Source organism: Gadus macrocephalus, chromosome 6, assembly GCF_031168955.1.
Source record: "Gadus macrocephalus chromosome 6, ASM3116895v1".
NCBI lineage: Eukaryota > Metazoa > Chordata > Actinopteri > Gadiformes > Gadidae > Gadus > Gadus macrocephalus.
The window spans coordinates 19626713-19639467 of record NC_082387.1 but is presented as its reverse complement, the minus strand read 5'-3'; the positions used below and the strand labels follow the sequence as shown (position 1 = coordinate 19639467).

General features: G+C 49.0%; 1 protein-coding gene and 1 long non-coding RNA gene across 7 annotated transcripts in view; both read right to left on the bottom strand.

Annotated features, from left to right (window-relative positions):
• Positions 1–770: 770 nt before the first annotated feature.
• On the bottom strand, positions 771–1376 carry LOC132459918 (uncharacterized). The gene is made up of 2 exons (XR_009526317.1): positions 1343–1376; positions 771–1187 (listed from the first exon to the last, which is right to left on the bottom strand). It is a non-coding gene; the product is annotated as an uncharacterized LOC132459918 (long non-coding RNA).
• A 1191-nt stretch (positions 1377–2567) lies between these two features.
• The window catches only part of LOC132459915 (oxysterol-binding protein 2-like), a 41773-nt gene continuing 31585 nt past the window's right edge, over positions 2568–12755 (bottom strand). For 5 of the 6 annotated variants that reach the window (XM_060054789.1, XM_060054793.1, XM_060054791.1 and 2 more), the window contains 11 exons: positions 11661–11784; positions 11176–11242; positions 10018–10170; positions 9055–9300; positions 8061–8181; positions 6972–7075; positions 5815–5910; positions 5404–5588; positions 4781–5001; positions 3920–3937; positions 2568–3253 (listed from right to left, as the gene is read on the bottom strand). In XM_060054789.1, coding sequence (XP_059910772.1) covers positions 3111–3253; positions 3920–3937; positions 4781–5001; positions 5404–5588; positions 5815–5910; positions 6972–7075; positions 8061–8181; positions 9055–9300; positions 10018–10170; positions 11176–11242; positions 11661–11784 — 1478 coding nt within the window. In that variant the 3' untranslated portion in view covers positions 2568–3110. The remainder of the gene's footprint in view (positions 3254–3919; positions 3938–4780; positions 5002–5403; positions 5589–5814; positions 5911–6971; positions 7076–8060; positions 8182–9054; positions 9301–10017; positions 10171–11175; positions 11243–11660; positions 11785–12755) is intronic. The other variant, XM_060054790.1, reaches the window with a different exon arrangement.

Sequence of the window (12755 nt, the reverse complement as noted above, 5' to 3'; positions counted from 1 at the left end):
ATTACAAACATTCAATTAAATGTACTTTAATTATTACTTTAAATTGAATAATGAATCAGAAGTGGGGTTACAGTATTCATTTCTAAATGGTACAGAAGAAGTCACACATCTGTGAGAATGAAGTGATTGATGAAACTGGTACTCTGAACACTGCATTGTAGAAGCACCAAAGAACATGAACAGAAACCAAAAAAATCTTGGGTTATCCCCTCAAATAACCTCATCCACGGCAGAAAGGAGTCAACGTTGCACAGTAGATATTCCACGAGGATGACCATAATCCCTCACCTCTTCAAATGTAAACTGATAATGGAACAAAATCGATATATTGATAACTTTGTATAAAATAATGTTTAACACCCTGTTCTAGTAGCTAACATCACACACTGAGGGCCGTGTTCACTTAGCGTTTTCTTTCAATTATTGTAACGTTCAAATCCTTTTCAAATTATAAACTTGTTCTCAAAGTAAACCTGAAATTTTACTCAGACAGCGCCGTTTAGCTTACAACAATTTAATAGAGTTTTGGTTCTGTCATTGTAAATGGATTAAGTCGGGATCAGGCAGAGACATCAACTTTAGACCGTGCTCTGTATGGCCAAGACTTTCCAGAAGGTAAATATGGTAGAAGGGAATAAGTCAGAAGGGAAGAGGAGGGGAAGAGGAGAAAATAATAGAACAATCCATGTTTGTCACCTGATATGAGATGATCTTTTGGTTGTCTTATGCCATGGCTGTAACACTTTGAGATGAAGATTGTGTTTGTCATGTTTGCGCAATCATGAAAATGTGGGCCATTGTGAGATTCCGATCTTTGAGTTAAAACAAGTTAAAACCAGTGCAAGATGGTAGGTAGCTCCAGTTGATTCTACATTAATAAACCATTTTGTTCCGTGAATAGGGCCCAGTGTACGCAGCCACAGGTCAGAATGCACAGCTAGCTAGTTAGGCTACATTCAGATCAATTAAAATGATAGTAAATCCTTAGGCTCAGTCATTCAAAATTCTAATTTGAAAGGTACTGTACACATATAACTTAATATTCTGATTAGTTATATTACTTCATTTTTTACAATATCCTCTTGTTATCACAAAAATATTCACACAGGTGACTGCAACGATCCCAGTCCCCTAACCTTAACCCAGTCCTCTAACCCAGTCCGCAACCCTAACCCAGTCCGCCTACCCTGACCTAGTCCCCTAACCCCTAACCCTAGTCCCCTAACCCTAACCAAATCCCCTAACCCAGTCCCCTAACCCAGGTCCCCATCCCTAACCCAACCCCCTAACCCAGTCCCCTAACCGAGTACCCTAACCCAGTCCCCTAACCCAGTACCCTAACCCAGTACCCTAACCCAGTCCCCTAACCCAACCCCCTAACCCAGTCCCCTAATCCAATCCCCTAACCCTAACCCAGTCCCCTTAACCCTAACCCAGTCCTGTTTCTTACTTTCCTAGAAGTAACTACAAAACAGACCACCTCTTTTAGACTGCTCTCCTTTAGACATGAAGTCCACAGTCAGACCAAGGGAGCGTTTCCCTTCTTTAGTGAGTCAAAGGCAAAACACTCAACACTGTTGACTGGGCTGATCACAGATCAGTTTGTCCCACATCGGTTCAACGTGATGCCCTCCGGTGCGACTGGCAGGAACCGGCCCCGTCTGTCAAGAGATCTGCTCACTTCAGAAGCGTCTGAACCTCGCCCCTCAGCCCCGTCCTGATGGACGCTTTCGAGCATGGAGGCAGACGGACACTATTGCTTTGAGACTTCAGAGAGCTGCACGATATGCAACACATAAGTTGATATGAGCCACTTCTACTACAGAACCGTCTAATAATACCAGACTCATGTTACTGGAACCAAACCTCTGAGGGCAGGAGAAGACAACATTCAAGTTGAATTATCGTATTAATTAATAACTAAAACCCCCCCTGACGGTTCTAGCGTCATATAACCGTTGGTCTTGTATGAGATATAGCCCGTCTCTCAGTGTATAGCACAACGTGATCGAGTGGCCTGTTGAGTCGCTCTGTTACAGGATCATGGAGACAGGAGATGCTGGAGGGGGTCATGCTACTGGGATGGAGAGCACCGCTGGACAGGAGAACTGAAGAGTCCCGTCATCATCCACCAGGTCATGTGGAGCCTCAGCTGCCAAAAGATCAGTCCTCTGTATTATTGATATCTAACCTGTACTCTTCTAGAGACCCTAGGCCAAATCCTTTGAAGATCACCACATGGCCAGCTAAATGTTGGTGCACAAACATTGCAACTCAATCATGGATTTATTACATGAAATAGAAGCCATGTAACTTCTGACCTAAAGTATGAATGTGGCTGATTACCAGATTCTATTCGCCCATGCGTCCCAATACTTGAACACATGGAGCGTTAGATGAACGATCCCTCAGCAGGTCGACTGAGGTCCTGGTTCATCCACAGAGCTGAGGGGTCATTAGAAGCTAATGAGGAAGACTGACACTGCTTTCTCACACATCTCCTCATCACATGACCAGAGACCAACCTAAAGCACGTCATTCACCAGAGGGAGAAGAGGGTAAAAGGCTTCAAGTTTTGTAATCTATGCACAGCATAATCTACTTTGTGCTAAATGAAATCAAAATCAAATATATCAAGACACTTTTTTTTTTTTTTAACCTCCTTTGGGAAACCTTTAAACACTAAACAGGGACGTCCTGTGTGTCTCCACTGAGCCATACCGTCTGAGTCCGTGTGGGCGGCCATCCATCAGAGAAAGAGCTGCAGACCAGAAGGACTGCTTCAAATGAACAGTGGGTCAAAGTGCATTGTGGGTAGCAGTGAGGAGCACCTGATGTTTTGTTGTTTGGTTCCTTACGACTGCAACATCCTTTTCACCGTGTTCTTAAGCCTTAAGGGGGGGTACTGAAGGAATGACCCTTTCTCGTAACACCGGCCTGTCAAACTGCCTGATACTGTGCATTAGTAGGTACAATAAATTGTATTCTGAGACGGTGCAACGCACATTCTCATGCTTTAGAAAAAGAAGAGAGACACAGAGGGTTCCTGCTGTCTGGAGCCGCCCTCCTCCTCCTGACAGGAGCTCTCCTCCTGGTCCGCTGAGCTCAGGTTAGAATATCTCGGTACACATGCTCCAGTCCTGCCTCTCCTTGGCCTCCCAGTAGCCTCCCTTGTACACAAAGTTGGTCTCCCCGGTGATGGAGTCCCTTCGCTGGTGGAACCACAGTGGCTGGTAGCCCTCGAACTCTTTGCCTGGATGGAGGGGGGGGGGGAAAGATATCACTCACTTCCTGCTCCGCCGCGAATCAGGAGGAGACCACAGGCTAAGGTGTTACCTTACAGGAAATGTATTGATAGAAATACATTCTTTAATGGAAATGTCGCAAGGCTTCAGGAGAAAAAAGGTTTTCTGCTCATGTGCTTATTTGTTCAGTTTCTCTACTGGTTTGGCATCTGGTGAAGTGGATATGAACTGGGAGAAGATCATGCAGGCCGGGGTAGGGGTGAGGGTCAGGGGCGAGAGTTAGGGGTGAGGGTCAGGGGGTAGGGGTGAGGGTCAGGGGTAGGGGTAAGGGGTGAGGGTGAGGGTCAGGGGGTAGGGGTGAGGGTCAGGGGGTAGGGTGAGGGTCAGGGGTAGGAGTGAGGGTCAGGGGGTAGGGGTGAGGGTCAGGGGTAGGGGTAAGGGGTGAGGGTGAGGGTCAGGGGTAGGGGTGAGGGTCAGGGGTAGGGGTGAGGGTCAGGGGTGAGGGTCAGGGGTAGGGGTGAGGGTCAGGGGTAGGGGTGAGGGTCAGGGGTAGGGGTGAGGGTCAGGGGTAGGGGTGAGGGTCAGGGGTGAGGGTGAGGGTGGGTAGGGAGGTGCGTGGGACTGGGTGAGTTTGGTGATGTGCGACCAAGCAGCAGGTAGCAGATCCCACTCACCAGAGTCATATTCACACTCTGGACATCAACAGAGGGAGGAAAAGAGAGACAGGTCATGGACACACGTCAGAATCAAGCCTGACCCCCCCCCCCCTCCCAGATACACACACTAAACACACTTACAGCCCACTACACACTAACCAGGGCGGAGGTATATCCATGGAGGTTTATCATAAATTCTTTAGATATATTCTCAAGTACACAAGATTCTGTTGTGCTCAGTAGAGCACAGGTCCACCAAGACCTGGACATGATGAACGTATTCAGGCTGCACTGTGGTTATTCTAAAGTGTTTTAAAATGATTAGAACATGAAGTTCAAATACTGGAACATTTGGAAGGGCAGAGACCCTGAAACAGGAACCCGATCCATATGGGGCTCAGTCCTCATCAGCACATGGAGATAGAGAATGTGTGAGAGGGCTATTGTGGGGTTGAATGCTGTCTGCGTGTTAATGAGTCAAGCTGCACCTGCAGTCATTAGGACCTCCCCAGGGGTCAGGACCATGGACTCATGACTCTGGTAATCATCACGCCCTATGCTTCCTCCTGCTCCTCCTCCTCTCTAGTGATTTTCTAGATACTCCTCCTCCTCCTCAAATGATCATCTAATTATGCTTCCTCCTCTTCCTCTAATGATTATCTAAACACGCTTCCTCCTCAGAATACACTCTTCTCCATCCACAGCCTGAGTCTCTCGGTGGGTGATCCTCCTCCTGTCTCTTATGGGTACCCAGCCACACTAACATGCATTTACAAGAGCTATTTATATGGAGGAGATCCTTTCATCTGCCCTTATTGGTTCTCTTTGTCCTCCACCTCCTCCCCCCTTTGCATCCACCTCCTTCCCTCGGTGGGTTACCTTCATCGTAGGCGTCGGTGGCCTCCGCCTCCCTCCTCCTCCTCACAGCCCTCTGCTTCTCCTCCAGCCGCTGCTTCTCCGAGTTGGCCTCGTCCCAGCGCCCCTCCTCCATGAGCCGCTGGTCCGGCCGCAGCCGGCTGTCCGTGGCGCCCACGGCCTCCTCCGCCTCGTTCAGTGTGAGCGCCAGGGACGAGAAGAAGTACATGTTCTCCGCGTTCTCCCTGAGAGCCCAGGGAAGGATCGCAGGTCACCCTCACATTACTGACCACAGTCCCCATGCATGAACTGAAGGCTATGGATTTTAAATCTATTTTAACTCACGGTTGTATTCTGAGGCGTTATGGCTGATCGTTTTATTGGGGATAGTCAGTGAGACACCAGTACCCCTTTTAGATATTTAGATATCGTAGCTTCCTGAGGTGTTACATTTATATATTCATTTTAATCTTTCGCACCTCATTTAACACATTCATATCTCTTCTAATGCCTGGTGATTATTTGTATTTCTTTATAACATATTATTTCCTCCTTGTTGATGATATTTGCCATGCCAACTCTGCAGCACCTGGTCAACGTTGAAGAGATGTTCTCATGGCTGTCTCATGGTAGCATGGAGTACTTACGGTAGAGGGTACTTCTTCCACAGCAGCTTGGGGGACAGTGTCTGGTACACGGTCTTCTGCTTGCCCTCCGTGCTGCTGCCCCTCCGGCTGCTCTGGACGATCTTGGCACTCTCGATCTTCTCGTCCCACGTCCCTGACAGGATGTAGTGGGCCTGGCCGTCCCCCTGGGCAACCACCCCCGTAACCTGGAGGGGGGAAGGGAGGGAAGGGGAGAGGGTAGAGGGAAGAGGAGAAATAAATATATCGATATAAATAACTACTCAAGAGTCCAGAACTAAAGTATCTACCAAAACAAACACGCGTCAGATCTATCCACATAAATGGATAAAGAATACTAATATTATCCAGTAGATGGTGGCAATAACACACAAGGACCTTCATGTGTGGAATCGAAGCGGAGTTGGGTATTACCTTGCGGGGAACGTCCCTGGAGAAATAGCTGTATGGAGAGAACTTAAGCTGACACACCTCCTTGGTCTTGTGATTAACTATCTCAATGTCCCCGGACTGGTAGAGAGACACAGAAACAGAGGGAGAGAGGGGGTGTAAGAGAAAGAGGGGCCGGTGAATTTGAGGAGCAGAGAAAGAGCTTCATACAGAGAACACAAGAGTCACATCATGATGGCTGTTCCTGGAATTAAAAACTTGATCATTACCAACACCCAACTCTCCTGTCATTAACACATTATGGACCTGAGAGCAGAAACCCAGCCATGCGGTGGGCTCCCTCAGGGAGAGAGCTATGGTCCATGTTGATCATCCAGGGCACATATGTGTAACATAATACCGGGAGCAAGGCCTGCATCATGCCTAGGTTTTGTGCATTAAGAACACGGTGATACAATATTCAGGAGCATCTCAACTTGACCCACACACACACGGCTTCCAAGGGACATCAGCAGCCTGCTCCTCCCACCATTTTAATTGGGCCGTTTGACAGAGCGGAGAAGCTGTTGTTTGAGGAAACATGCCAGGATAAAAGCGTGCGGGTCTCCAGAGATTCTGCTTATTGATGTGCTTTTCTCCTTTGTCCCTGTGTTCCTCACCGCCTGGGCTCCGTCAGAGGGCAGAGCAACAGAGACTGAACAAACAAGCCCCAGAATGATGCAATAATATTAATACTAACGCAATTCCACGGGCAAATTCTTTGTACAATAATAGGCTCCTTTTTATACCAGTGAGGCACATTGTATTATTCATAGGAATCCTATGACCTAAATATTGGATGGGAATGCCTGAAGATTGTATACTACATACAACATTTAATGAAGGAAGATTTAGATTATAGATTATAATAGAAAACCTAATTTAAGTGTGAAAGTAAGCCTACCAGCCAGCAATTACCTACCAACCAGGACTCTGTCCGCACACTGAGCTGAGTTGTTTTACTCATCAGTTACACACCTGATTGAGACGCAAAGTTGTTTAACTCATCAGTTACACCTGAATGGTTGTTTAACCCAATCAACAATCCTGAGAGCTGACTCGACTACACAGACAAACACAGCCAAGAGAGCTTTTACTTCCTGAGCCAGTGAGTCACAGGACAGCTAGGAGGACCAACCCACCTGGTCGATCCAGAGCTTCCCAACGATGATGTTGTGCACGGTGGACGTCACCTTCCTCCACACATAATGGTTTCCGCTGGAGTGGAAATGGAGGTGGATGGCGCCTGACATAGAGGAAAGAGACACGAGAGGAAGGCGACAGGAAACAAGAGTTAGGAGCAAAAGTTAACAGCAATGCAAAAGAGGAGGTGATTAGGCTAAGCAATACTCTTTATGTAGATCTAGAGTAGGCTAAACAATACCCTTTATCTAGATCTACAGTAGGCTAAACAATACCCTGTAATTAAATATAGAGTAGGCTGAACAATGTCCTTTATGTCGAGATAAAGTAGGCTCAACAATAGTAAATATAGAGTACGCTGAACAATACCCTTTATGTAGAGATAAACTAGGCTAAACAATACCCTTCAAGTAAATATAGAGTCCCATGCTGCCCCCCCCTAGAACCGCCCCTGAGGCTAAACAAAACAAAATTACTTTTGATATTTTGATTTTATTTAGAAATTAACCCACAAGCGCCACTGGCCCTCACACCCCTTCCCCACGCTTCTGAGCGGCTTCAACCCCAAGAAGGCAAACAGCAGGTACAGAACTATGACCAATAAGTTATGAATATAATGAGATGTTGAGAGGTCTGAGGTTAGATAGAGTCCCTCCACCCTTCACTCTGTTCTTTAGGAGGCCGTCATAGAGGCTGTAAACCCCTGTAAGTCATTCCCACACACTCTCACACTGTGGCTTTAGTCTGTATGAGGGCTATGTCCTACTGGCCAAAACGGGTGACTGTATACACAACAGAGCTGTGTATACTAGAGGAATAATTATTCTCATTTAGGACAATTTTATAGATAATTATAAATAGTATAGATAGATGCATGCATATTACATTAACCGGAAAGAAAAGTTCTTAGTTCATAGTAAAATAATGTTGATAAAACAAAATGTTCTTCATGGTGTGATAACCTACTCACTTATACCTCCTCCCTGCCAGTCAAACACACAGACCCATGGCTCCAGCCCTATAGCAGCCAGCTGTGTCTTCACACAGGAAAACCTTTATTTTGAAGGGGGCGGTAGTAGTTGGCTCACCGAGGGGCATGATGGAGAGGTATTTCCCGCGGAACTTGCTGGCGATGGTGATCTCCTGCCACAGGGTCCAGCCCCGCTGGGAGATCACGTGGTGGGCGGCGGCAGGCGGGTGATGGCTCACCTGAGAGAGACACAACAACATGAGCTTCAACAACAACAACAACAACAACAACAACAACACAGCAACATGAGCTTCAACACCTGGAGCGATGCTCCTCTGATCCACCAACGCCACAACAGAATGAGCTTCAACATGTCAGCAATTCTCCTCTGGTCCACCAAGACCTCAACAACAACATGAGCTTCAACATGTCAGCCATGCTTCTCTGGTCCCCCAAGACCTCAAAAACATGAGCTTCAAAACCTGGAGCCACGCTCCTCTGGTCCAGCCAGACCACAACAACATGAGCTTTAACATCTGGAGCGACGCTCATCTATTCCACCAAGACCCCAACAACAACATGAGCTTTAACATCTGGAGCGACGCTCATCTATTCCACCAAGACCCCAACAACAACATGAGCTTTAACATGTCAGCCATGCTCCTCTACTTCACCAAGACCTCAACAACAACATGAGCTTTAACATGTCAGACATTACCTATGGTTGTCCAGATAGATGGTCTATTACCGTTCTTCTACGAAGGATTTAAAATGGGGTCATTTGAGCAGATCGATCGCAGATCCAAATAATTATCTGATTTGTTGTCCTTAATGCCTTCTAGCCCATCAGCATCCCTGGAAGAAGTCCCCTCCCCTCCTTTCCCACTGGCTACGAGGGCAGGAATCTCCTTTGCCGCTGAATCAGGCATAAAGAACCACCTGGACCCCCTCCCTGGAGCCCTCCGAGACCCCCTCCCTGGAGCCCACCGAGACCCCCTCCCTGGACCCCCTCCGAGACCCCCTCCCTGGACCCCCTCCCTGGAGCCCTCCGAGACCCCCTTCCTGGACCCCCTCCCTGGACCCCCTCCCTGACCCTGTGCCGTGGAGCTCACCTGCTCACACAGCGAGCGGTAGCCGTACTCCTCGGAGCGGTCCAGCTCGTAGGTCTCCCCCAGCAGGGGGTTGAAGGGCTTGGCGGTGCGGTGCACGGTGGTGGAGTAGGACGACACCGAGAAGGCCGCCACCAGGCACATCTGCTCCAGGGACGAGTCGCAGCGCGCGGCGCGGTCCAGCAGCTCGTGGTACTCCAGGTCCTCCGTCAACCGCTGCAGCATCGACAGCGGCTCGTTGAAGTTCACCTGGGGGGGGGGGGTCACAGGGGGTCCGTGATGAGGGGGCCACAGGGGCCGTCAATGAGGGCCACCTCACTACATACTGCACATATGGAAGACCTTATTGTGCAGAGGTTGAGTGTGTCGGCCTCCTCGTTTTTCAACAGCTTTCCCTTTCACATTGGTTGGATGACACTGAGACACTGGTCTGGAATCTGCCTGAAATACGTTCTGCTTCCCTATACTCCGTTCAGTCTGATCCTGGTTCCACAGGAGCCCACGTCCTGAGGCAGGTGTAACATATCAGGTCCTGTAAGTTTCAGGGTCAGGGGGACAGACTTACAGGCGTGGGGATCTTGGAGAGCTCCAGAGGGGTCAAGGGGACAGACTTACAGGCGTGGGGATCTTGGAGAGCTCCAGAGGGGTCAGGGGGACAGACTTACAGGCGTGGGGATCTTGGAGAGCTCCAGAGGGGTCAGGGGGACAGACTTACAGGCGTGGGGATCTTGGAGAGCTCCAGAGGGGTCAGGGGGACAGACTTACAGGCGTGGGGATCTTGGAGAGCTCCAGAGGGGTCAGGGGGACAGACTTACAGGCGTGGGGATCTTGGAGAGCTCCAGAGGGGTCAGGGGGACAGACTTACAGGCATGGGGATCTTGGAGAGCTCCAGAGGGGTCAGGGGGGACAGACTTACAGGCATGGGGATCTTGGAGAGCTCCAGAGGGGTCAGGGGGACAGACTTACAGGCATGGGGATCTTGGAGAGCTCCTTGCCGATGCAGTTCTTCATGATGCTCCAGAGGTTCAGGGAGTAGTTGGGCTTCTGGGTGATGTGGGAGCGTCTGGTCCGCAGCGCCCCCTGGTCCCGCCCTGACGCCTCACTGGGGCCTGGACCCCCCTGGGGGGGGCAGGGGGGACAAGGGAGAGAGGGGAGATAAGGGAGAGAGGGGGGACAGGGGGGAGAGGGGAGAGAGAGAGAGAGAGAGACAGGAGAGACAAGTTAGGGATAAACAGACCAAGAAGTTTGACACAACAGACAGACAATCTGATTAATATAGAAATAGAAACGGAAAGCATAGACAGACAGACAGACAGACAGACAGACAGACAGACAGACAGACAGACAGACAGACAGACAGACAGACAGACAGACAGACAGACAGACAGACAGACAGACAGACAGACTTACAGACAGACAGACAGACAGACAGACAGACAGACAGACAGACAGAGAGAGAGAGAGACAGACAGACAGAGAAAGTGAGATGGATAGACAGAAAACAATTGACAGACAGACAGACAGACAGACAGACAGACAGACAGACAGACAGACAGACAGACAGACAGACAGACAGACAATAGACAGAGAGAGAGAGAGACAGACAGACAGACAGACAGACAGACAGACAGACAGACAGACAGACAGACAGACAGACAGACAGACAGACAGACAGACAGACAGACAGACAGACAGACAGAAAAACGGACAGACAGAAAACAATAGACAGAGAGACAGAGAGACACAAGGTGGGCAGATTTCCGACTGCTAATTAGGAGTGAAGGCGAGCAGCTTTGGTCTTTCCAGCACATGGCTGGCAGCTTGAGGAGGACACACAGACAGACCTGCCTGTATCAAGTGTTTATAAATAGTAGAGATCAGCTGTGATATTATCTTTGGCAGCGAGCTTCAGCATAAGGGCTTGAGCAAGCCTGCCAACATGGTGGATATCAAATCTTTTTCAGTTCTAACCTACATGATAACATCCAAATTCTCCTTATAATACATTCTTCATTACAGTAATAATTTATGTGATTTCCCCATAGACCTGCATGAACAGAGATGTTGATGTGTGGAAGAATGGGAAACAGATGCCAGAAGTTTCCATGGTAACAGGACACTTACATGGTCTTCCTGGCTCCAGTCGTTAGGCTGGCTTCCACTCGCTGCACTCAGGCTGCTCTGAGAACGCCTGCACCACACACACACACACACACACACACACACACACACACACACACACACACACACACACACACACACACACACACACACACACACACACACACACACACACACACACACACACACACACACACACAAACACACAGGAACCAATGAGTGTACAAACATTATTCCGGGGTCTGTGAAAGTGGTTTAGAAAGTTTTAGATCCATTCCTATAGGAAGGTGTATCATATTGCATTGTCCGTCCTATGCCGATGCCAAAGGGCTTAACAGCGACTGGCCAGGGGTTCACCAGATCAGACACAATCCCAATGCGGCTGCCATTTGAATGTGAGCGTCTGATGATGTGGTGAAGGTGTGTTGGTCAGGTGTGTCATCAGGTGTGTCATCAGGTGTGCTGGTCAGGTGTGTTGGTCAGCTGACCTGTGCTGTGGCGCCTCGCTGGCCCTCACTGTGATGAAGGCAGGCGAATCCTCCATGGCATCGAAGAACTCTGTATCCTCATCTTCGTCACTGGCCTCCTCCTTCGGACCCCTCCCGCTCCGCTCTGCAGGGGGCCACACCAGGAAACTAATGTGCAAGTGCACCACGGGCATTTGATTATGTGGATAATCAAATGCCCATGGTAATCCGCTTACCTTATTAGGCAATGTTCCTGTTGCATAAGTTAGAGCCACTAACAAAAAGTCCTGCTTGGAGATCCCGTGCCCACCATCAGTGTCAGATAACGCTGCTCTGCACAGCGCTGAGACACAACCATGATGCTAGCACATGATGCGAGCACCTGATTCCAATCCCGTTGGAGGAAACTGACTTTAAACCACCTTTAAACCACCTTTAAACAGGCCAACGTCCCATTAAAGAGGAGGAGCTCTATGCTGACTGGTCCATATGTGATTGGGACAATGACAACAACAACCAGCATTGAGCCAAACTGTCCCTAAAGAGATGATAGTGTTGTATGTTGTTCATGTTAGATCATGTTGAGCAAATATATCGTCATGTTGAGACTCAATTATATTACTGACTAATGTAATCAGTTAGAAACTGAATCTACATGAGCCATTTCCTGTCCGTTCTATCAGATTAAACATGAGGGCACCTATGGATCTGATCTCTGATCAGAACCGTCACCGGGCTCAAGTTACCTTGCCAACACTGGCTTCCTGTTAATAGGACCTTATGTCACTGATACCCTCTCTGTAAATAAATCATGGAAATAGAAAACATATTTTATCACCGGTTCATCTATAGGCTGCACCTCGGACACTATTCTCGTATAATGCCATCGTATCGACAGGAAACGACCTGCTGACCCCTCCGGCGACACCCCCCTCCCACCCCCCCCGGTACATCACATGACGTCAGTCCCCTCACGCCTGGGGCTCTTGCCCGTGATGGGGTTGGGGGCGGGGGTCTTACCCGTGGTGGGGGTTGGATCCTACCCGTGGTGGGGGTTGGGTCTTACCCGTGGTGGGGGTTGGGGGCGGGGCTCTTACCCATGGTGGCGGTGTGGGC